The sequence below is a fragment of the Cicer arietinum genome, chromosome 3 (genome assembly GCF_000331145.2).
Source record: "Cicer arietinum cultivar CDC Frontier isolate Library 1 chromosome 3, Cicar.CDCFrontier_v2.0, whole genome shotgun sequence".
In the NCBI taxonomy this organism is placed as follows: Eukaryota; Viridiplantae; Streptophyta; class Magnoliopsida; order Fabales; family Fabaceae; genus Cicer; species Cicer arietinum.
Window position 1 is genome coordinate 34,359,065 of NC_021162.2, and position 25,999 is coordinate 34,385,063.

The window sequence follows — 25,999 nt, forward strand, 5'->3', positions numbered from 1 at the left end:
AGGTCTATATTTCTTGGTTTCAATAGGACTTCTTACAAGCGTTGTTTCTATCTACTATTATCTAAAAATAATTAAGTTAGTAATGACTGGACGAAACCAAGAAATAACTACTTACGTGCGAAATTATAGAAGGTCTCCTGTAAGATCCAACAATTCCATCGAATTGAGTATGATTATATGTGTGATAGCATCTACTATACCAGGAATATCAATGAACCCCATAATTGAAATTGCTCAGGATACCCTTTTTTAGCTTCTAGAATTTTTTTCTTAATTCAACTCTTATCTTACTAACTGGAATTAAAGAATTAATAGATCTGTTCCATCCAAAATGGGAATGCGCTAAGGTTATGAACTTATAATCTGACGATCGAATCGATTCCATGATTATAAGTTCATTCCATTTAGGAGTAGGAATAGTCATATGTTTTTTACATATCTATTATTATTTCGGACCCTATATGAACCCTTTTGGTTTCTATTGAATCGATAAATAGGTTTGTTTTATTGTCCATTTTTTTGATAGAATATATATAAGGTATGTATTTCTCAGATAATTCAAATCGAACTAATTGAATGTCCGACTCGGGCCTATATGACATGACAATCAAAAAAAATACTCAAAAACTCCACCTTTATCATATATTACATACATAAGACTAGATAGATATCATATTTATGGAATATAATAAACTTTGAAGATGCCTTGGTGGTGAAATGGTAGACACCCGAGACTCAAAATCTCGTGCTAAACAGCGTGGAGGTTCGAGTCCTCTTCAAGGCATAATATGGAGATCTCGTATTGAATTGTAATAAGTTCGCCAGCAGATCGCCAAATTTTGTTGATCGTCTTTGTCGAATGAATGGAGAATCCATTTTGAAATCGTCCAACCGGCACCCGCCCCGAATATATGATTCAATAGGAATCACACAGGGATACAAGAGAAACCTCTCTCCCTCCGTAAACCAACGGGGATAAAGTACATTCCTTATTCTATTTTGGGGATTGACGACTTACCAATCCAATGACGTTCGCACACAACATTTCAAAAAAGGGGTACTCTATTCTCGTAATTCCATAATAGATGCCTGTTGGCATGCCAACCTTCCTTCTCCTTTCATGACCTATCCGAAAACAAAGAAAATTCTTTACTTAATTAGTGATGAATATCGGAATAGGACAAACCATCCCGTGGATCTCTTTGTTTGCTTCACAAGAAAACAATTAGAGTTAGGCTTGGTCAACAGCAATGTGTATTATCGATATGGGGTATCTTTCAATTGAAAGATACTCCATATCGACTTGAAATGAATAGAAAGAAAGTCTCTATTTTTTTTAGTTATTCACTTAAACCGATGATTCGTTATTGGAACAGATAGTAACAGCCATTTCGTCTGGGAAAAGCCATCTTTTTTTCAACAATGTCTTTGTGATTTGATCCAATAGGGTTCTGTTAGATAGGAATAGATTTGATAAATATTGATAACTCTCGGATAGAATATTAGAACGTAAAAATCGATTTGATAATGAACTATTGGTTCTAAGCCATCTCTGGCGATCAATCAACAATTCGAAATACTTTTCTGGCGTATTTTTCCTAAACCAGCGTTTATTTAGATATTTCCAATAAATTTTTTTGGTTTGTGAAGTCAAAAGTATCCTTGATATCTCTTCATCTGCAAAGAATTCTCGATGTGAAAACACAGAGACAGAGGGATCATCTTGGAATAGCAAAAATAGTGGATCCACCGGGTCCCAAATGAATTTGCTTATTCTAAAAACGCCCCGTTCTTTGGAAGATCTATCTCGTGTCTGGTACTGCATGGTTACATCCTGCAAGACCTCTGAATCATTTTCTTGAAGCTCATCCTCTTCATCATAAATCATCTGCTTGTCCCGAAATGACCTTTCCCAATAGGGAAATCCCAATTCATTGGACCTTTCGCTACAATCAAATATAAAATCCCAAGGGCGCCATAGTCTAGGAGCCCAAACTATGTGATTGAATAAATCCGCCTCTAGAGGTCCCGGGTCGAGGACTCCTTCCCCTTCTTCAAAACCCGATTCATATTTTTCATAGAGAAATCTCTCATCACGGATAGAACGAAATCCATTTTGAATCATATTTAATGGGTTTCTTGGTTTGGGCCGAAGAAGGGATATCACTCGATCATTATCAAACGGACTTTCTTTCGGTGAGGATTCCAGCAGAGCGCTTTCTACTTCTAATAGGCCATGAATTAGATCAGAATCATTCTCAATGAGTCTATAAGAAGTGATCCCGTTTTTTTCATTAGGTCCGGGTAGAGACCAAAGGTCTTGAGCGACGGATCCAGCAGAACAACTCAAAAGATATAGAAGTATCGTTAATTTCTTCATGCTTGTTCCAAGTTCGAAGTAGAATCTGTACAAATAAGAATCCCCCCCCTGACATGATTTCTTCTTGATATAGATCGATATAGGATCTAGGGAGCAATTACTTAAAAGTAAATTTTGTGAAACAGCCCTTCCTATCTGATAGAAAAGAATCCCATGATCCTGAATCGATCTTATCTTAGATCTAAAATCCCAAGTTTGTCTATGAAGAGCAGATCGAATTATATTAGTGTCTATAATCGATTTCTTTTGTATAATACTAATTGTTAGGGCCTCATTGGTAAGTGCTACAAGATCTCGTAGATTAGAACTCAGAGTTATGGACCCGAATCCATTAGTGTGGAACATTTTCTTTTCCAAGTGAAATCCCCTAGTATATGAAAGAGTGAAAAAGTTCTTTCTTTGTTGTGGACTAAGAAGCCTTCGTATCTTAATGCATGTATTCAATTTATTCGTAGCTATTAGAGCGGGATCTACTTTTTGGGGAATATGAGTCGAAGCAATAACAAGATTATTTCTAGTAGAACATGTTTCAGAATCCCCGGAGAGATAGTTCACTAATAAACCGAGAGATAAGTCATTCGACTCCTTCCTATCCAGATCATGAATGTTTGGAATCCAAATTATGCAAGGAGACAGTGCCTTTGCTAATTCGAATTGAAGGGTGAGATAAAATAGGTCTAGTTCCGGCCTCATATCCCTAGATATTGGATGCTTCATACTTAGAAACTTCAACTGTCTATCAAAGTTACGGTCGATATCGTCACTATCATTCCTATCGTAATTATAGCAACTACCCTCATTACTAGGTAAAAGACTATAAATGGTACCCTCTCTATCATCAAAAGCACTCTCCTCATCAGGATCAATAGTGAAACCCTTAGGATAGTTATCCAGGAACTTGTTTATAAATATTGTAAAGAAAGGAACATAGGAGTTTGTCGCTAGATATTTGATCAAATAGGACCGTCCAGTTCCTATCGAACCTATCACTAAAACACCCCTAGAAGGGGATAGGTCTAAGCGGAGCGAAAAGGGTTTCCCCTGAGATGGGAAATCTAAACAACTAGGCCCAGGCTGGGTTTCTGAATAAGCGATTGTCTGATAATGAGCAAGGAATATCCGTCTTTCTGCTAAGCAGGATGTATTAAACTCATAATTCATTAGATCCTTTTTATGAATGTCAATTAAATTTCGTAAGTAAATTGTTCCCGGTTGCTCAATCATTTGATAACCAGAGTTATTCTTTGATAAATGATCACTATGAGTCAGACTCAATAAAATTTGATCAATCCTTTTTTCTGTCGTTAAGGTAGAGAACTGAACCAAGAATTCTCTTTCTTTATCAGCAATGAAATCACTGTTCAAGATCCAGGATTCTATTTTATCATCAAGCCAATCACTATTCACGTTTTTTCTTTTTCTTATCACGGAATAGATCATTTTACTTGTATGACTTAAATGTCTCGTATTTCTCAAAAAAGCGATTCGATTCATGGGATTTGGTATAATACTTATGAGATCGATGATATTAAAATATTTCTTCTTCGAACGTACAGATTTAACCCCATAAGCCGGATCGCCACCACTTAGCATGTTACCGCCAGAATAAGAAGCTCGTATTTCTTTTAGAAAACTTCCTAATCCTTCCAGAGCAACTAGAAAGATATCTTTTAACCCGAACGAATTCAGTTCGGATGGAGGATACGTATCCAAAAGTTTTCGTAACTCAATCATGTAGGATGGAATCATAAAAGATTTGACCTGTTCAAACTCTGCCTGTAACTGACTAGAGAATCGAGAAGTAACAATAAGATGTCCCAGGATGAGATATCCAGTAATAAGAAGAAAGAAAAGAATTAAAAATTGCAACTCTTGAATATTTAGCGATCTCAGATGTGTCGATATGAATGGTGACTCATTATTTACATGATAAATTTTGTCGCACAACTCCAGAATATAATTATGTAACCACTTACTCGAAATCGCACTTATAGGATTCCGTTTTAAAAGAAGCACTTTTTCCCGAAGAATTCGCTCAGATTCATACATAATATCATTAAAAATGTATACCAATTTTAGAAATTTAGGATTTCTATTTAGTATCCTCAATAGGTCTGAAAAAGCATCTCTAAATATCAATTTTATATTTATGTGCCCTGTCGAAGTAAGTAACCATGCTATTATATATGGGTAGAATCGTTTCCATTTTGAGAAAGACCTCTTTCTTTTTTTTCTTTGTTTTTTTCTTTGAAAAGCTCTATCCATATATCCTTTCGCAAGGCGTTTGTTTCGACGAATGCGTTTTTTCCTCTTTTCGGATGGTAAATATTTCTCAGAATATGGAATGTAAATCAAACATATGTTTGAATTGAAATTGAGATACTGATGCAAGTTCTTCCCTTCTGAATTAGGTAGATTCCTATCAGAAAGAGGTTCACAATACGTTCTTTCAAAATTGACTATTTCTTCCTCTGTTAGAGGTATTCCAGAAGTGTCTTCGATTGAGTCAATAGCTCTACGAACCAATGGATCAGATCGAGTTGGAAAATGGAAAGATTTGTACAAGTTATATTCTTCATCACCATTTTGCGGAAAATTGTTAGGTATCAATATCTTAGATACCTCTAACTCGATTGGTGAAATAGTATCTTTCTCCAAAAAAACATCTTTTTTTTTACCACTGCACAAAGAAAATATTTTATTTCGAATGAACAAAGTATTGAGGAATTGTTCATACATAAAATCATAATTCTTGATACAGGATCTTTCCACATAAAAAGAGAATCTTTTGTTACAATCGAAACAGAAGTTATATTTATTATTCAAGAATCGAAGTCGATTTACTTTATAAAAAGAAGATATCAATGAACTTCGATAAAAAGGTTTCACGGGATTCAGCCAATTGTCTTGATCGTGGGATATCGTTGAGAAATTGAAATCCAATGATTTGCTTCTATTATGCAATGAGTCAACCATCCCGTTTGGTATCTTATTGAACAAAAAGGGTGATATTGTTCCTCCATCGATCAATAATTTAGAATTTGGGAAGTAGAATGGTCATCCAATAAGAAGGGTTTATTTTTTTTTCAAATGAACGATTTGAAGACCTATTGATTCTAATAATGGATTCCCGAGTGGATCATTTGGACGTTTCAATTCAGAGATGTGAATACCTCATTTAAGAATTCTTTTTGATACAATCATTGGGTTTTCGGTCTTCCAAACAATTCCCGTAAGATGTCTGGCCCCATTTTTTGATGATCCTTGAATAAAAAGATTCATTCTCTTCATAAAAAAGAGGAGGTAAAACCAATAAGGATTTTTTTTTTGATTCATCCTTGGAGTTGAATACCTCATTTAAGAATTGTTTTTGATACAATCCAGAAGAATCAATAGAAAAAGACAATCCCTTATGATACAACAGATCCGGCTGGGTTATTGATAGATTGAATAGATTTGCCATTTCTTGAAATCTCTCTTCTGATTTTAAATCGTGGTGTAACAAGTACCCCCCCCTATTCCGGTAATGGAATAGATGAAATAAACCTAAAAATAGATTTTTGTTCAAGAATGAAATATTATCGGAACTATAAAGTTCATCCTTCGCAACCATATCACATCTTGAATCGGATGAAATCGGAAGAATGGAGACAGTATTTTGTAAATACATAATTATCTTAACTAGATTGGCTATTTCTTTATTTTCCGATTGCCTCGAAAGAACAAAAGAAACATCTTCTTCTTTTTTAAATAATTTCTGATTTGTAGTAGATCTCTCAGTAGGATTCAAATCCAGATGAAGTTCAGACCATCTATCAGAGAAAAAAGAAGGATTGTCTCTTGTGGGATTCCCAAGAAATTCTTCGATTGCTTCCGGAAACAAATGATTATTCAGCTGCGTATGATATTTCGAGTCCTCATTCCTAATGGAATTGATATGATCCCCGAATTCATCGGAAGATCTTTTCAATTGGCTAGAATCTGTTACTTGAATAAAACTAGATTTCTCAGAGATCTTTTTTCGTTTTGGAAAATACAGGAGCGGAACAATCAACCTATTGATATTGAAAGAATCCTTTGAGTCTTCCAATGTATCATTACTGCGTCCAATGGAATTCATAAGTATAGGAAGAAACTCTGTCAAATAGATATTTTTTCTTTCTATCATCTTTCGATTGTGAATACGATATATAAGGATCGCGACTAGAAAGAGTACTATATTTTTTATGGTGAAATATCGATATCGATTACTTGTTGAACCCTGCGAATTGCGTGAAAGTACTATATTCCAAATTCGAGAATCTAATAGTTTTATCAAACTCTCTTGATGGAAAAAAATGTGAATGAAAGATACAACTGAATTGAATTGAGCCCACGAATCTAAAAAATAGGGAGAATTCTTGATTTCTCTAACTACCTCTCTCAATTCAAAAACCCAGCATTGAAATTGATGTAATTGCATTTCCCACCTCCTATATTTTTTTTTTAATATTGATTTATCCAATGTGTTTCACTTCAATAGGAATTTGGTTATTCATGAGGTACGAGGATTCCTGCCAAGCATCCATGGCTGAATGGTTAAAGCACCCAACTCATAATTGGCGAAGTCGTAGGTTCAATTCCTACTGGATGCACGCCAATGGAAACCCGCCTCCAATAAGTAATTTTTTTTGTTTTTGTTCAAGAATAAAATCCTATTTGGAACTGCCAAAAGTTCACCCTTTGTAACCCTATTACATCCTCAATCGGATGAAATCGGAAGAATGGAGACAGTATTTTGTAAATAGATAATTATCTTGACTAGGTTGACTATTTCTTTAGTTTTCAATCGACCCAAAAGAATAGAATCAGATAAAATCGAAAGAGTAGTATGATCATTAGGTTCTGTTAGGATTGGAGAAAAGAAATTGTATTGAGAAGTAATCTGTATGGAACTCGGGACGCGTCTATTTGTTTCAAAGGTCCTGGATATGTAACTGCTCAAGACATCATTTTACCACCTTCGGTAGAAATTGTTGATAATACACAACATATAGCTAACCTAACAGAACCTATTAATTTGTGTATGGAATTAAAACTTGAGAGGAATCGGGGATATCGTATAAAAACACTAAACAACATTCAAGATGAAAGTTATACTATAGATGCTGTATTCATGCCTGTTCGAAATGAAAATCATAATATTCATTCTTATGGGAATGGGAATGAAAAACAAGAGATACTCTTTCTGGAAATATGGACAAATGGAAGTTTAACTCCTAAGGAAGCACTCTTTGAAGCCTCCCGGAATTTAATTGATTTATTTATTCCTTTTTTACATGCAGAAGAAGATAAATTGAATTTAGAAAACAATCAACACAAAGTTACTTTACCTCTTTTTACTTTTCATGATAGATTCGTTAAGGATAAACTAAGGAAAAATAAAAAAGAAATTGCATTGAAATCCATTTTTATTGACCAATTAGAATTGCCTCCCAGAATCTATAATTGTCTCAAAAAGTCCAATATACATACATTATTGGAACTTTTGAATAAGAGTCAAGAAGAACTTATGAAAATTGAACATTTTCGCGTAGAAGATGTAAAAAATATATTAAACCTTTTACAAATAGAAAAGCATTTTGCATAAATTTGAAATCGATTGGATTTTTTTTCATCTTTCGTTTTTATAAAAAGAAAGCTTAAAATATGGAATTTGAATCTTTAGCACAAATCTATATATTCAGAATAGGTCTAAAATGAAATATATGTATCTAGAGATTAGTCATTTCATAGTGACTAATCTCTAGATACACAATACACATGTTATTTATTTAACAATAGAATCCATTAAATTTAAAAATTTAAAAATTAAAAAGACCTAAAGTTAGGGATTTCTCAATAGGTAATGTTGCTCCAATACCCAACCAAAGAGCCACTGCGGTACCAATCAAAAAGACGGTTGTTGCTACTGGACGGCGAAATGGGTTTTGGAACTTATTAACATTCTCCAAAAAGGGGACTGTTAATAATCCCGCGGGTACTGAAACCATTAAAAGGACGCCCAATAATTTATTTGGCACTGTACGAAGTATTTGAAATACGGGAAAAAAATACCATTCGGGCAATATTTCCAAAGGAGTTGCAAACGGATCTGCGGGTTCCCCAATCATTGATGGTTCGAGAACCGCTAAACCTACGTTACAGGCAATAGTACCTAGAATTACTACTGGAAAAATATATAAAAGATCATTAGGCCATGCGGGTTCTCCATAATAATTATGACCCATCCCTTTAGCCAATTTAGCTCTTAATACAGGATCGTTCAAGTCAGGTTTTTTTGTTATTGGGATAGGTGAATTCTTATAGATCCATCCTCCGAAAGAACCGGACATGAGAATTTTTCATCATCCGGCTCGAGCACCAATCAAACGAACTTAATGCATCCATAGAAAAATTTTAAATGTTAGTCCCTCATATATGGAGATTCCATGTAATAAAATCGAATGGATTCTCTTTTTTTCCTAAATTAGAACTATCCATTGCAAAAAATTCAGTTCTGATTTTAAAATAAATGCCTTTCACCCAAGTATGTTTTCAAAATGAAAAGTGCTTTCTGGGGGATCTCAAACCTTTCGACTGTTAAATCTCCAAAAATAAATTTTGGGATGTTTTAGATAGAAAGGATTTACTTGTTACTAATAGAATACAACCCCCGTTTTTCTTTAGATCTACTTGTTTCACTCCGATAGTATAATAAATTGAGTCAATGCATAGGAAATAAATGCATTTCCATACTATTACGTTAAGTGATATAAATAAGACAGAATTTTTATTATATCACATTACGTATTTTAATGGATATTACGGAGCCTTTTCATGCAGGATATGATCGAGTCTGATCATAGAAAAGATTCTCTTCAAGCGTACCGGCCTACCCTCTGTAGGGGATTTGCGCGGTGGTTGGAACAAAGACACATTAAATTGTGAATTAAAATGTGGCAGATAAGATAAAGTAATATATCTGCACGGCCCAATCAATAGTTCAAGTCACACACTCCCATAATCCATTCTTTTTTCGGAGAGTTCCTTTCAACTATTCGTGTATGTCAAATAAAGAATCCAATTTATTTTGTTAAGTTGAAGGGAAATATCCAAATACATGTCTTATTTTTTTTTTAATAATGCATATTTGTAGCAATGAAATACTATTGCTCCTCCCCAAAATGATAAATGATTGATTACAAATCTCTATGATTCATATTCTTTATAAAGGACCAGAAATGCCTTGCTTACGTATCATTGGAAAATGCATTAACATAAATACGGCTGTAAGAAGCGGTAATACAAAAGTATGTAAACTATAAAAACGGGTCAGGGTAGATTGTCCCACACTAGCGCTTCCGCGCAATAACTCTACCACAGACGATCCTATTACAGGAATAGCGTCGGGTACACCTGTTACAATTTTTACTGCCCAATAACCAATTTGGTCCCAAGGTAAGGAATAACCTGTTACACCGAAGGATGCAGTCAACACGCCCAAAACTACACCTGTAACCCAAGTCAATTCACGAGGTTTTTTAAAACCACCTGTTAGATACACGCGAAATACGTGCAAGATCATCATTAAAACCATCATACTTGCGGACCATCTATGAACTGATCGGATTAACCAACCAAAGTTAGCCTCAGTCATTATATATTGAACAGAAGCAAAAGCCTCCGTAACGGTCGGACGATAATAAAAAGTCATAGCAAAACCCGTAGCTACTTGGACTAAAAAACAAGTAAGTGTAATCCCTCCTAAACAATAAAAAATATTGACATGAGGAGGAACGTATTTACTAGTTATATCATCGGCAATCGCCTGAATCTCAAGACGTTCTTCGAACCAATCATAGACTTTATTGAGATAGGTAAATCAAAGGACCCCCCTGAGAACCGTATATGAGAATTTCATCTCCTACGGCTCAAACAAAAATACTCAAATACTGCTTATTAGGAAAACTGATATTTAGAATAGAAAGTTTAAAACTTTCTTAACTTAATACTATGATTCTAATCTTCTTTGAAGATCAGAAAAAATAGAAATCCGAAAGCTATTCTTTGTGTTTATAATGCCAAAATCTCAAGTCGGCTCACTTGTCTTTTCTCGTGATCCTTATAGGCCTCTTGAATATTCTATTATTTACTTCATTTTTTTATTTGTGTATGTAATGTAATACTATTTTTATTATTATTATTGATAGGAATTTTCTTGTTAAGACCCTATAGAATCAATTGAAAAACCTCAGATTCATACCAGAACCACGATGATTTAAAAAAAACCTTTAATCCAAGTCCAAAAATTCCCCGAGTAAGAACTCCTGGATCATCACTTATTCAATGAATAGATATAATCCAAAAAAAATACAAAGAAACATTTCTCCTTTGATCAAAATAAAGATAAGCGGCGGCAGTTTAAAAGAATAAAAATCGTTCCATTTATTTTTCTAAATTAATTCTTCTAACTCTTTAAATTTTTCAATTTTTTTAGTCCGGTTGCGAGGTCTAAATATAAATATTAAGTATGAATCATAGTTCTAATACTTTAGAATCTATTTATTTTCTATATTCCGTGCTCCAGATATTTAAATAAATATCTGACGGGGTAAAGCCATCCCTATCAAGATAAGATGAAGATGACGGATCCCTTTTTAGTTCTGTACTATCAATAGGATCAATTATAACAAGTCACACACTCATATTCCGGAAATACAGAAACAAAGAAGTTTCACGATCGAACTACCAAATCAAAATGGAATGGGCTAAAAATCAAAGACCTAAATGCTAAACTTGACTTTCTATTGAACAGATAGTTAGTCAGTTCTTGTGAATCTAATTCTCTAATTCATAGAAATTCCGTCCAGTAAAATGGACGAATTATAAATCTCTAAAAGAATGGAGAGAAATACCGCAAATAGAGCCATTGCAATAGCCATCAAAGGGGTAGTTCCCCACCCCGGAGCGACTTTACCATATTCTGAATTCAATGGTTTCAATAAATCTCCTACAACAGTTCGTCTTGGACCAGATCTAGAACTACCCTCAACGGTTTGTGTCGCCATCAATCCTATTTTTTTTTTCATTGAGATCTGTTGACTTTGTATACCATTCCGCTGTAAATAAAGGATCTTACCATATAGATCCAGATCCATTGTAATCTCGATATTATATAATAATGGAAACAGCAACCCTAATTGCCATCTCTATATCTGGTTTAATTGTAAGTTTTACTGGGTATGCCTTATATACTGCTTTTGGGCAACCCTCTCAACAACTAAGAGATCCATTCGAAGAACATGGAGACTAGTTGAAATAATGAGCCCCGAATATCGTAATATTGGGGGCTCTTTGCTTCAATTGAGATAATGAAAAATCATTTTATCCTTTTAGTTGGAACTATAGGTGGTTCTCTAAAAAAGATCGCGAAAAAAATGATTCCTAAAGTCGAGACTAAGAGGAATGTATAAACCAATGCTTCCATAGATTTGATCGTGGTTTACAATTATAGCTTCCATACCTGTTTTGGGGGATTATCTCCTAGATAAAGAAAAAAAAGAACAAAAGTAAAACAAAATGGAATGATTGAAATCAAGATTTATATAGTTCCCTATATCCAATTCAAATAATAACAAAAAAGTGGAATCGAAAAGGAACAAACGAATGTTCTTTCTATGAGACTACCGGTTTTTTTGTACTTGGATCTCCAAGTTTTTGGAATGCTCCAAATTCTACTTGAGCATCTAAATCTGGATCAATACCAGCAAAAACATCTCTGAACAAGGTTCTAGCACCATGCCAAATGTGCCCGAAAAAGAAGAGCAGAGCAAACGAAACATGTCCAAAAGTAAACCAACCCCTTGGACTGCTACGAAAAACACCATCTGATTTTAAAGTAGCACGATCTAATTCAAAAATTTCACCCAATTGAGCACGTCGAGCATATTTTTTCACAGTAGCAGGATCACTATAACTGACTCCATTGAGTTCGCCACCATAGAATTCAACAGTTACACCGACTTGTTCGACACTATACTTCGATTCTGCCCTTCGAAAAGGAACATCCGCTCTAACAATTCCGTCTCCATCTACTAAAACAACCGGAAATGTTTCAAAAAAAGTAGGCATACGACGTACAAAAAGTTCACGCCCCTCTTTGTCCCTAAAAATAGGATGTCCTAACCAACCAACGGCTATTCCATCGCCATTGTCCATTGAGCCCGCTCTAAACAAACCGCCTTTTGCCGGATTATTTCCGATGTAATCATAAAAAGCTAATTTTTCGGGAATTTTAGACCAAGCTTCTGATAAACTTTGATTTTCGGCTAGCCCAGCACCAACTCTTCGATATATTTCTTGTTGGAAGTATCCCTGATCCCATTGATAACGAGTAGGACCAAATAATTCAATCGGGGTAGTTGCTGAACCATACCACATAGTTCCAGCAACAACAAAAGCTGCAAAAAATACAGCCGCGATACTACTGGAAAGGACGGTTTCAATATTTCCCATACGCAACCCTTTGTATAAACGTTGAGGTGGACGTACACTAAGATGGAAAAGGCCCGCTAATATGCCCAATGTCCCTGCTGCAATATGATGAGAGGCTATCCCCCCTGGAACAAAAGGATCAAAACCATCCACACCCCATGCGGGATTTACGGACTGTACCCTTCTAGTTAGTCCATAAGGATCGGATACCCATATTCCAGGACCAAATAATCTTGTTACATGAAATGCGCCAAAACCAAAACACCCCACCCCTGCAAGAAATAAATGAATTCCGAATATTTTTGGCAAATCTAAAGAAGGTTTTCCTGATTGTACCCTTCCAGTTAGTCCATAAGGATCGGATACCCATATTCCAGGACCAAATAATCCTGTTACATGAAATGCGCCAAAACCAAAACACCCCACCCCTGCAAGAAATAAATGAATTCCGAATATTTTTGGCAAATCCAAAGAAGGTTTTCCAGTACGTTCATCACAAAAGATTTCTAGATCCCAATAGACCCAATGCCAAATAGCCGCCAAAAAGCACAAGCCAGAAAACACAATATGTGCCCCGGCCACACCTTCGTAACTCCAAATACCCGGATTTGTTATAGTACCTCCCGTGATATTCCAACCACCCCATGAATTCGTTATTCCTAAACGAGTCATGAAGGGTATAACGAACATACCCTGTCTCCACATTGGGTCAAGAACTGGGTCAGAAGGATCAAAAACTGCTAATTCATATAGAGCCATCGAACCGGCCCAACCAGCAACCAGAGCTGTATGCATTATATGGACAGAAAGTAAACGACCGGGATCATTTAATACAACGGTATGAACACGATACCAAGGCAAACCCATGAAAATACCTCTTTTATCAACAAAAAATAGACACTATGTAACTTTATTGCACTGTAAAAAACTATACTCAGGCCCGTTCTCTTTTAGTAAATTATCTCAGATTAAAGAATTCATATTTGTTCTAGTTTTTTAGTAACAATGGAACATTCTATTCGTAGGAACAAAAAGAAGCAGATCTATTCTATATCCGATAAGTAACAATACGCAATGGTGGTGAGTGGTTACTTTTTTTTATATGAGTGTTTCTATTGGATATGCGTGTTTCTATCAGTGAATGTAGAAATATACAAGAACGACCTATTGGTCAAAACTCTACCGTATTCATTTAGTGTTATTTTTTTTATTTATGTCTGCTTACGTTCTCACACCAAAGTAAAGTTAGATAGCCCGCCTCATCTTTTTCTATTTTATGCCACTTGGTGTACCAAAGGTACCTTTTCGCGTTCCTGGAGATGATGAGGCATCTTGGATTGACTTATACAATCGACTTTTTCAAGAAAGACTACTTTTTTTAGGTCAAGAAGTAAACAGTGAAATATCAAACCAACTTGTTGGTCTAATGGTATATCTAAGTTTAGAGGACAAGAACAAAGATTTGTATTTGTTTATAAATTCTCCGGGCGGAGAGGTAATATCTGGAATGGCAATATTTGATACTATGCAATTTGTAGAAGCAGAAGTACAGACAGTATCTGTAGGATTAGCCGCTTCAATGGGATCGCTTCTTTTGGTAGGAAGAGAAATTACCAAACGTCTAGCATTCCCTCACTCTTGGCGCCAATGATTCTTATTTGTAGAAAAAAAAAGAAGACTATGCCTACGCCAATATTAAGTAAAAAAAGCATGGCACTTCGAGTTCGATATGCAAAAATAATTTTTTTATTCAAAACCATTAGATTATATATCGAAAGAGTAGTATGAAAAAGGGGTTTTTACGATTTTATCTGATCTATCAAGACCCTCTTTTAGTTTCAGTTTTAAACTACAATTCTATATCTGAAAATAGTATATCTTTCTTTAATGTTTATTTTCAGTTTTACACACGTCTTTTTTTAGGAGCCCTGCATCCATTATGTGGCATAGGGGTTACATCCCGTATAAACCTTAATAGTATACCACTTCTACGAATAGCTCTTAATGCCGCATCTCTTCCGAGACCGGGACCTTTTATTATGACTTCTGCTCGTTGCATGCCTTGATCGACTACTGTTCGAATCGCATTTGCTGCTGCAGTTTGAGCGGCAAACGGGGTCCCCCTTCGTGTACCCTTAAATCCACACGAACCGGCAGAGGACCAAGAAATCACCCGACCCCGTACATCGGTAACAGTCACAATGGTATTGTTGAAACTAGCTTGAACATAAATAACTCCCTTTGGTATTTTACGAGTCTGCTTACGCGAACCAATACGTGCATTTTTACGTGAACCGATTTTTGATATAGATTTTGCCATTTTTTATTATTTAATAAAATTAAAGTCTGAAATATATGGATATATCCATTTCCTGTCAAAAACGGATTCTTTACTATTTTCTAACTAGATTTTCTATATTAATTGTATTCTATAATTCGATTAATATAGATATAGAATTATAGAAATATCAAGCAATAAGCAATAATATTTCTTATAATACTTATAACTATAGAATAGATTCGAATTATAGAATTTAAATTATTCTATTTTTAGAATTTAATATTTAAGAAAATAGAATATTAATTAGATTTTTTTATTTGAATATCCATTTTTTTGTGCATTAGGTACTTTATTTTTAATAGAAAGCCCTTTTTTGTTAAAACATTATCCTTGTCTTTGTTTATGTTTTGGATTGGAACAAATTACGATAATTCGACCTCTCCTGCGGATCAATCTACATTTTTCACAAATTTTACGAACAGAGGCTGCTACTTTCATATTTATGACTCCTTAACTGAATGTTGAATCTATCTATTTATTGGAAGAAAATAGGATTTCCTTATTAACTTAAATTAACTTAAAATTGTGCCCCCTAAAAAACATATTGAAGGTCTAATAAAATTAACTGACTTATACTTCCTTTTTTTACTTTCCCAGTCGTAGACATAAGTACGCCGAATTTTTTTTGAAACATAGTCTATATATTTTCATTCTATTTGTTTAAAGGTGTAACATACCTTCAGAGGTGATTCAGTAATTAAATCTTCATGAATTTTTTTTATTTGTATTCTAGTTAAATCCTCAAAATGACCATTACCATATATAACATAAAACTTCTCCGCCAATTCGTTCTAATCGAGCCTCTCGATCTGTCATTATACCCCTCGAAGTAGAAAGAATTACAATTCCCATTCCTCCTAAAACTCTAGGAATTTTTTGATAGTTAGAATAGATTCGTAGACCAGGTGTACTGATCCTTTTCAAATGTAAAAAATTTTTATATGATCCTTTCCTATTTCTCCGTAGAGTTAAAACTAAAAAGTATTTGTTGCTTTCCCGATGTTTTCTGACGTTTTCAACAAAACCCTCTCGTAAAAGTATTTTCACAATGTTTTCGGTGATATTACTAAGTGGTATTTGAACTGTTTTTTTTCTAGTCATGTCAGCATTGCGTATCAAGGTTAGTATATCAGCTATAGTATCTTTACCCACGATATTTTATTGCTCCTTACTTTCGATATAATCAACATGCTCCTATTTTTCGATTTTTTTTTTTTATTCAATAATATATCTAATATTGAATATAAGAATATAAGAATACTCGATATATATAGTATTATTCTAATTAGTATAATGTAAATCTATATCGAATATTCTATTCTAAAACTAAAAAAAGATAGAAATAAAATGAACTAATGACCTATTCTAAACTATATAGATAATCTGATATGGAATTCGAATTCCGAATTCTATTTTTTTTTTTTTACAAATAGAATTCGGAATTCGAATTTTTATTTTGAATATATATATATAGATTCCTTTTTCTTTTTTTTCTATCTATTATTATTTTTATTTAGTTTTTTAAATATTTCTTAAATAAATATAATGACTTACTACTACTAATACTTAGTATTAATATATATATTATATACTTCTAATTACTTATAACATAGAATAATCATCACACAAGGTATATATGTTATATTTGATACCTTTATGAATTTATTGCATTCCTATTCAATTCATAAATAAGATATCTATATAACAATCTCGTATTATAATACCTCGGGTGTTAATGAAACTATTTTAGTGAAATTTAACTGTCTCAACTCTCGGGCTATTGCACAAAAAATTCGAGTTCCTTTTGGATTTTGTAACACCCCGATTTTCAAAGCGAGGGTGTATTTTATTTTTCAAAAGAAATTAAAATAAAACAGAGAAATAAATAAGGTAATAACTTTGGATAAATAATCGAGTCATTATAATTTAAAAGCAGCGGAAAAATTTTGAAATACGAATCCAAAATATTTACACAACAAAAAGTGGTACATGTAACCCACCGAAAATAACATGTCAAGCTGACAATATTAGTAAATGTACAGTTTTCCAGTTCAAAATAACGTAATCCAAAAAAAGACATAAGTTCCCTCTATGTCATCCTAATATGATCATTCTTCAGAAAACTATAGCTATACACCCTGAGTGATCTCCACGCGCCCCGTGAGATCCTCCTAACGTAGCTCAAGTCAAGCATTCCCATCTACATTCCCATCCGTAGGGTACGAACCGGTAGGATCGTCCAAGCTGACAATATTAGTAAATGTACAGTTTTCCAGTTCAAAATAACGTAATCCAAAAAAAGACATAAGTTCCCTCTATGTCATCCTAATATGATCATTCTTCAGAAAACTATAGCTATACACCCTGAGTGATCTCCACGCGCCCCGTGAGATCCTCCTAACGTAGCTCAAGTCAAGCATTCCCATCTACATTCCCATCCGTAGGGTACGAACCGGTAGGATCGTCCTGGCTCTCATTTGAGGGCAAAGCCCAGATTTCCACAATAGTTGTAAAGGGTCACCAACCGAATTAACAGTTAAGACATAACATTTAAGTTTTTAAATGCACAAAATAACCTTTCAACAAAGCATGCACCTTAAAAGGGTTTTCCATATGCTAAAAGTTCATATAACACTTGCCAAATAACAATGAAAACAAAATAAAGTCCTCAATCCATCAAGTAATACATAACCAATCAAGACATTGATAAATCAATCAGCAATCTGGCATCTAACTCAAAATAAGAATTTTCACTGGGCCAATCGATTGGGAAATCGATTTGGATGAAGGATTTTTGTAAAAACTGAACTCTAGGCTTAATCCAATCGATTGGGAAATCGATTGAATGAATAACTGAGCCCCTGTGTTGATGTCAATCGATTTTGTCAGTTTTGCTGAGTTCCTGTCTTACTGCCAATCGATTTCCAAATCGATTTCTTAAAAGGTTTTGAAAAACATAGTGCGAAATCGATTGGCAAATCGATTTTATCAAATTTGTGAACTCTCTGCAACTCATCAAATCGATTGGGAAATCGATTTCCCTGCTTATTCTTCCAAAAATACATAAACTAACTCAATCACATTGATACACAATTTCACATCTTAACACTTAGTAATTCCCACACGATCACGACGACAAATTGAGTTTCGAAATAGTTTTACAACCCATCACACTTACACACAATAAACAATTCACAACACTTAGCAATTTCAACACAATTACCACGACAACTCAAATTCAAAACACTCAATCATAAACTTGAATCAAACACGACTTTCCCCATTCTTAATACTCGTTTAACTTAAACGATTTTCACGACAACATTAAGTAAACGTAGACATTAAGAGATTCCCCATTCTTAATACTCGTTTAACTTAAACGATTTTCACGACAACATTAAGTAAACGTAGACATTAAGAGATTCCCCATTCTTAATATTCGTTTAACTCTAATGGTTTTCAAATTCCACACAAAACAAACTCAAACCTATTATCAGATCCAATCCACAACTCACACCAAAACACATCAATTCATTTCTCCACAAAATCCAACCATACACATATCAAATTTCATCAGTATTAATTAAGAACACGTCAAATACGACGAACACAAATCAACACAATCCACCACTCAAACACAACAAGTTTCATTTACTCAAAATCATACATAATGAGTTTAAATTCATTTTCCACGAAACATTCATCAATATAACCAAAACCTAACTCTAAGATTTTAGCCATAAAGCCTTAGATTCATTTTCCCCCAAATCAACACTCTAACCCTAACAAAATTATTTTCCACACAATCACAGAGACATCCCCTAAATGCAAACTAAAAGTTTGGAAGGAGCCCTTACCTTCACGTTAGCTTTCACGTTCGATTACGGCACCGCGAGTAAATCTGGTAAAAATCTCCGCTCGCAACATCGCCTCCAAGTTGGTTCCCTAGCACCGTAGCGTGGTAGTGAGCAACTTTCCCTTCTATCTCTTCGCGAAACGAAGCTTAGATCTAGATGAAACAGGGAGGTTTGTGTTTTACGGTTTTGAAATCCCTAACTCCGTTTTTCTTCGTTTTCGAATCAACGAGGAAGTATGAAGCTGAGAAATCCTTGCCTTCTTACCCACCAAGCTTGGGTTTCTGTTCTTGAAGCCAAAGAAAGAAAAGAAAGCAAAACCAAGAAGAAGAAGAAATGGGCTTCGCGAGAATGGAGGGAACGTGTCTGTTTCCTCTGTTTTCTGTTTTCTTTTCTTTTTCCTTTCCTCTATTATCTTTCCTTCCTATTTCCTTTCCTTTCCTTTCTTTTCTTTTTATATCCTTTTCTTTTCCTTTTCCTTCCTTCTAATTTCCTTTTTCCTCCAAACAACCATATATATATATATTAATTATAATTAACAAATATCTCAAAATATCTAGATATTTGTTAAATTCCCATTTCACCCGTAACGCATTAAATTCTCCGCGCTTAATTTAATTTATTTATGGACGAGTAATTTTAATCGGCATCAAAATATCTTTTTGATCATATAAACTCCAAAATATTAATAACTTTGGCTAAAAAGCCTCCGAACCAATATCCAAAATACACAAAAATACATAAAGTATACTTTAAAATTATGGGTCTTACAGATTTCCTTCTTTATCAATGATAACCGCCGCATTATCATCATACTTTATTATTATCCCGTTACTACGTTTAAGTTCTTTACAAGTACGTACAATTACAGCTCTGATAACTTCAGATCTTTCTAAAGGTGTATTTGGTACTGCTTTTTTTATTACAGCAACAATAATGTCACCAATATAAGCATACCGTCGATTACTAGCTCCTATGATTCGAATACACATCAATTCTCGGGCTCCGCTATTATCGGCTACATTTAAATAGGTTTGAGGTTGAATCATATCATTTTTTTTTATCTTTTAGTCAAAAAGTTGAAGTAAAAAAAATATTCTGTGTTCAAAAAAAAATAAATCGACAATTACCACTTTTTTCATATCTTTCGTTCTAATTATGACTCTCTTCTAAAAGAATGAATTGAGTTCGTATAGGCATTTTGGATGCTGCTAATGAAATAGCCTTTCTAGCGATATTTTCTGCGACCCCTCCCATTTCGTAAAGTATTTTGCCGGGTTTAATGACAGCTACCCAATATTCGGGAGATCCTTTTCCCGAACCCATACGGGTTTCCGTTGGTCTTACTGTAACAGGTTTGTCTGGAAATATACGTATCCATATTTGTCCACCCCGGCGAACATTTCGTGACATTGCGCGCCGCCCCGCTTCTATTTGTCTAGATGTGATCCAAGCGGGCTCAAGTGCCTGAAGAGCATATTTTCCGAAGCAAATTTTATTACCTCGACAGGCTTTTCCTTTCATTCTTCCTCGGTGTTGTTTACGGAATCTGGTTTTTTTGGGGTTATAGTTGATGGTTGTTTGTCAATTCCATCTCTATTACAGAACCGTACATGAGATTTTCACCTCATACGGCTCCTCGCGAATAAATCGATTCAAAAATATTTAATCGATAAAATAATTTTAATAATATACAATACCATACATATGTTTAATAAAAATAAAAAATATAATACAATCGCGGTATTTTTTGATATTTCATAGAATCTATTGATCTATTAGAAATTTGTCTATCTTGCTTTGATATATAACGAAATATGTATTCTTTTAGACCTTTTTTGCTATCCGTATATAACTAGATAATGTTGTTTTGGTATAAGGTTCGAAAGAATATGTATTTGTGTTTTCTTTTTATTATCATATTAGATTAGCAAAAATTTATATATATATATATTAAGTTTACTAAATCTTGGCAGATTTTAAAACCTTCCTTTCAAACCACGTTCTGGATCAAAGGGTCAACGACAAAAGGAGAAAAATTCTTGACAAAGAGTGAGTTCTAATACTTGCAATCTATGTGTAACAAACCACAATTCAACAAAACCAAACCAAACCCATAAATTACGGAAATAAAAACATGGTAAATCATCAAGGATGATATCTAAGTCTGTTGTGATTAGAAAAACAATTTGAAAAACAAAAAAGAAAAAACAAATGTTCATAATTAAATAAACACACTTTCTGATGCACAAGATCAGCGATTAGCTGCAAGTGCAGAGCATACTTATTTTGCAGTATGTAAAGAAGGATTTGATGAAAAGCGGAATATAACTAATACATACTAACAAATACTTACAATGGTAACTGGTTTTGAAAACTAAAAACGAAAATATAAGATTATGAAAATATAGGAGACACTCAAGAAACTCTCAAGAGTTCTAACAGATGCTTTCTTGTTGTATCCAACTTTGCCTTGAACCGAAGACAAGTCTTCCTTATATAAGGAAAGAGTCATGTTTGTGCTGCTTTGTGTAGTGGGAGAAATGATGAGATTCCTCTTGCTTTCGGTGTCACTTTTGAATTTTTTAGCATATGGCAAACAAGTGCCAAAAACTTTTCCTTTTGCTTTTCAGAAAATATTCGTTTTTTTTTTTTAAAGTCTGGAAACAAATATGGGCTAGACCCGATACATGATATATTAGACTATTTTTGGTTAAGTCCGAAATTGATTTTGGGCTTGGCCCAATACATGATATGATACACTTTATTTTTATTTTTAATTTTAATTGGGCCTAACTATTCGGGCCAATGTTTTATTTTGTAGGGGCGAAGATTCCAAAACAATCGTCTTCATTATCATCTCTCAGGTTCAATGAAGTTTCTGAAGCAGTTGCTGAGGAAACATTTGAGGAGTTGGTCTTGCTTTTTAGAAGCTGGGCCATAATCTCAAAGTATTCTTCATCAGTTTTAGCTGCTGTCAGTTGTGTTTGAGCAAATGATTTTTGTGCTAAGAATTGGATTTGCATTGTTTGAGGTTTTTGTAAACCTTGCTTTTGGAGCCATGTGGATACGGCTTGTTTTTTGATACTTGGAGGGATGGAAAATTTTGTCCACCATCTAGTTTTGAATCTTCTAACGAGGATTGTTTGTGCCTGTTGATGATTTATTTCAAAATACCATGTTGTAACCCATGGTAAGAAGAATTTTGTGGAGAAAAGCATCAAAGGGTGGAATATGCGTTCTCTGTCTGTAGGTTTGTAGTTGGTTTTGTATAGTTGGAAGCTTTCGTGGACTTCCAGATGAAGAATAATTGGGGTTGAACCATAAAGTTTCCACCAATGGGCAAACCATTGAAGGATTTTTGAAGGGTTCATAGTGAGGTTAAAGAAAAATAGCCAAGTATGACTAAATTTTTGGTTTTGGATGAGAAAAGCATTATATCAGGCTTGTTGGTAGTCCTAGTAATTGAATGTTCTACAATGATTTATTGTGGTTTTGAAGTCTAGTGGGAATTGTTTTGGGGAATGAAGGTTTGATCCTCATTCTGAAGGTGAGATTATTTTGTGTATTTTTGCAGTTGAATAGGCCACTGGCCTTCTTTTGGGTTGTCTTGTATTGTTACAGAACCTGTTAATTCAAGAATAGATTTATAGTAAGGCTGGGGTTTTGATGAATCCCAAGGTTTGAAAAACCAGCCTTCTGGAAAGATTTTTGAAATAACAAATTGAGGATTTTTGTCATAAAAATGGTCCTTTATTGTCCAAATGTTTTGAAATTCTGTTTTAATAAAATACTCAGATTTTGGTTTAAACAAAGTAATCTGAGATTCATTTAAAACAATTTTTGATGTTTCTCCTTGTTGTAGTTTTGAAATTATTTTACAGGATGGTCCCTCATGTGGGGGTTTTGAAATTATTTGACAGGATGATCCCTCCTGTGGGGGTTTTGAAATAATTTTTTAAGAAGGGTTTTTTGAAGATTCTCCATTTTCTTGCCCTGGTAAAGATGGCAGTTCCAGTGAGAGTTATTCAATCTCTTTTTGGAGCCTGTGGAGCTTTGCAATTTTTTGGAGATGAAGGTCTTCTTCAATTGAATTTTTTATTTCCTCGAATCTATCAGGTCCAAGTATTTGTGGGCTGGCAAGCCATTTTTGGATTGGGGTTTGTTCTTCATTTTCTTCGACGGCTTGCGCCCAAGACTTGATGGGTTTTGCCGATGAAATAGGTTTTGAGTTGTCTAGTGGTTGGTCCTTTTGGGCCTCAATTCTTTTTGATTTTCTGGGCATCACTCAAGTCTTGTTTTGAAGAAATTCTCTTGTTAGAAAATCTGGAATTGAGTTTTGATCTCCTTTAATAAATTCAATTTCAAAATCAAAAATACTAAGGATTGGTTGCCATCTGGCAAAAATTTGTTTTGATGCAATGTTTTGAATATCTTTTTGTAAAACTTCCTTTGCAGATTTACAATCAATTCGAAGTAAAATTTTTTGATTGAGTAAATCACTTTGAAATTTTGTAATGCACATGACAATTGAAAGAATTTATTTTTTGATTGTAAAGTAATTCTTTTGACAATCATTCCAGTGTGCTGATGTAAATTGTACAATGCATTCTTTATTATTTGTTTTTTGTTTAAGAATACCCCCATACCCTATATTTGATGCATCTGTTTCAACAATTTTTTGGGTTGATGGGTCAGCTAGATGCAAGCAAGGTATTTCTTTAACTTGTTTTTTGATTATTTGAACTATTTTCCCAAGATCTGATGGGTTTTGCCGATGAAATAGGTTTTGAGTTGTCTAGTGGTTGGTCCTTTTGGGCCTCAATTCTTTTTGATTTTCTGGGCATCACTCAAGTCTTGTTTTGAAGAAATTCTCTTGTTAGAAAATCTGGAATTGAGTTTTGATCTCCTTTAATAAATTCAATTTCAAAATCAAAAATACTAAGGATTGGTTGCCATCTGGCAAAAATTTGTTTTGATGCAATGTTTTGAATATCTTTTTGTAAAACTTCCTTTGCAGATTTACAATCAATTCGAAGTAAAATTTTTTGATTGAGTAAATCACTTTGAAATTTTGTAATGCACATGACAATTGAAAGAATTTCTTTTTTGATTGTAGAGTAATTCTTTTGACAATAATTCCAGTGTGCTGATGTAAATTGTACTATGCATTCTTTATTACTATTTTTTTGTTTAAGAATACCTCCAAACCCTATATCTGATGCATCTGTTTCAACAATTTTTTTGGCTGATGGGTCAGCTAGATGCAAGCAAGGTATTTCTTTAACTTGTTTTTTGATTATTTGAACTATTTTTGTGTGTTCTTCAGTTTAGGCGACAGGTTTTTTCCTTAATCTATCATGGAGAGGTTTTGCTATCCTATTAATATTAGGACAAAAATCTAATACATAGTTTAAAGATCCTAAAAATCTGTGTAATTGTGTTTTGTCAAGAATTTTGTCAGGAAATTTATCTGCGAAATATAGGGACCTTTCAATACGGGTAATAGTGCCCCGAGGGATATAATGTCCTAAGAAACAGATTTTTGTTTAAAAAAGAGAAACTTTGGATTTTGAAACAACCATTCCATTTTTCTTAGTGATCATTAAGAATGTTCTAAGATGTTTGAAATATTGTTCAATGGTTTCTGAAAAAATTAAAACATCATCAATATAGACAATGCAGAATTTTGAGAATGGATTAAAAATTTCATTCATAATTCTTTGGAATTCTGAAGGAGCATTCTTTAATCCAAATGGCATTACCATCCACTCGTATTGACCAAAAGGGACCGTAAAAGCCGTTTTATACCGATCTTTTGGATCAATTTGTATTTGCCAAAATCCTGATTTCATGTCGAATTTTGAAAATACAAATGAAGAATGTAATTTTTGTAAAAGATCTTTTTTATTTGGAATCGGGTAACGAATCCATTTTAAAGCTTTATTTAAAGGTTTATAGTTTATGACTAACCTAGGTGTACCTCTTTCTATTTCGGAATTTTTGTTCACATAGAACGCTGCACAACTCCAGGGGGGACATATTTTGTTATTAGACCTTTTTGTTCTAGGTCTTGGATTTCTGCTTTGCAATGCGTTTCTAATTCATAATTCATTTGGATAGGTCTAGCTTTTGTTGGGATTTGTTTATCGGAAAAGTCATTTTCGTATGGTAGGTCTACCATATGTTGTTTTCTTTCCCAAAAAACATTTGGTAACTCTGAACAAATTTCATTTTCAATTCTTTTTTGGAGTTCTAAATTTTTTTGCTTTGTGAAGTCATTTTGTAATTGTTGTTCAATTATGAGAAAGGAAATATCATGTTTTAGAAAACACATATGTTTTTCTTTCCCTTGAATTAAACAATTTAATTCATTTTTGTAAATAGATCAAGCTTTTAAAAGATTTAAATTCTTTGTTCTAGGTTTTTCAATAAAAGGGAAAATAATTTTTGCCTCTTTTGTTTTGCAAGAAATACCATCATAATTAACTGAATAGGGAGTTATCATGTTAATGAAAGGAGTCCCTAAAATGACACTATGAGTTATATTTTCTAATAAAACAAAAGGAGTTTTGATAGAAACGTTACCATTTTTAACAGAAGCTTCAGTTTTATTTTTTATAATCATGTTGGAGTTGTTAGCTGCAACAAGTTTTTCATTTGATTTTTGCATAAATCTGCTTGGAACAATGCTACTTTTTAAGCAGTTTAAGTCTGCTCCCGTATCAAAAAGTGCAATTGTTTCAAATTTAAAATCTCCAGAAAAAACTAAATTAATTTTGATTAAATATTTTCTTGTTGTTATTGTTCTTAAAATAAACAAGAAATCTTCAGGGATTTCTTCTAAATTTTCAATTTTGTTTGAATATTCTTCATTTTCTCCCTCTTCTCCTTCCTGTTCTGGGTCAG

At 33.8% G+C, this 25,999-nt stretch overlaps 2 protein-coding genes, 1 non-coding gene and 2 pseudogenes across 3 annotated transcripts; 1 reads left to right on the forward strand and 4 right to left on the reverse strand.

The window, feature by feature from the left end:
• Positions 1–6,842, reverse strand: part of LOC140919733 (protein Ycf2-like) — a 6,870-nt pseudogene extending 28 nt beyond the window's left edge.
• Positions 6,843–6,940: 98 nt separating this feature from the next.
• TRNAM-CAU (transfer RNA methionine (anticodon CAU)) lies at positions 6,941–7,014 on the forward strand. Its single transcript has one exon. It is a non-coding gene; the product is annotated as a tRNA-Met (tRNA).
• An 827-nt stretch (positions 7,015–7,841) lies between these two features.
• LOC113784463 (uncharacterized) lies at positions 7,842–13,794 on the reverse strand (annotated as a pseudogene).
• Positions 13,795–14,775: 981 nt separating this feature from the next.
• On the reverse strand, positions 14,776–17,042 carry LOC101506503 (small ribosomal subunit protein uS11c-like). The gene has a single exon (XM_004514743.4). It carries the CDS (start codon positions 15,213–15,215, stop codon positions 14,799–14,801), a length of 417 nt encoding a protein of 138 aa, XP_004514800.1. The 5' UTR covers positions 15,216–17,042; the 3' UTR covers positions 14,776–14,798.
• A 3,200-nt stretch (positions 17,043–20,242) lies between these two features.
• On the reverse strand, positions 20,243–20,614 carry LOC113784460 (large ribosomal subunit protein uL16c). Its single transcript, XM_027330678.1, has one exon. It carries the CDS (start codon positions 20,612–20,614, stop codon positions 20,243–20,245), a length of 372 nt encoding a protein of 123 aa, XP_027186479.1.
• Positions 20,615–25,999: the final 5,385 nt, after the last annotated feature.

What these genes read in the sequence shown, in the direction of transcription:
- LOC101506503 (XM_004514743.4), bottom strand. Translation starts at nt 15,215, where the DNA reads ATGGCAAAATCTATATCAAAAATCGGTTCACGTAAAAATGCACGTATT.
- LOC113784460 (XM_027330678.1), bottom strand. Translation starts at nt 20,614, where the DNA reads ATGAAAGGAAAAGCCTGTCGAGGTAATAAAATTTGCTTCGGAAAATAT.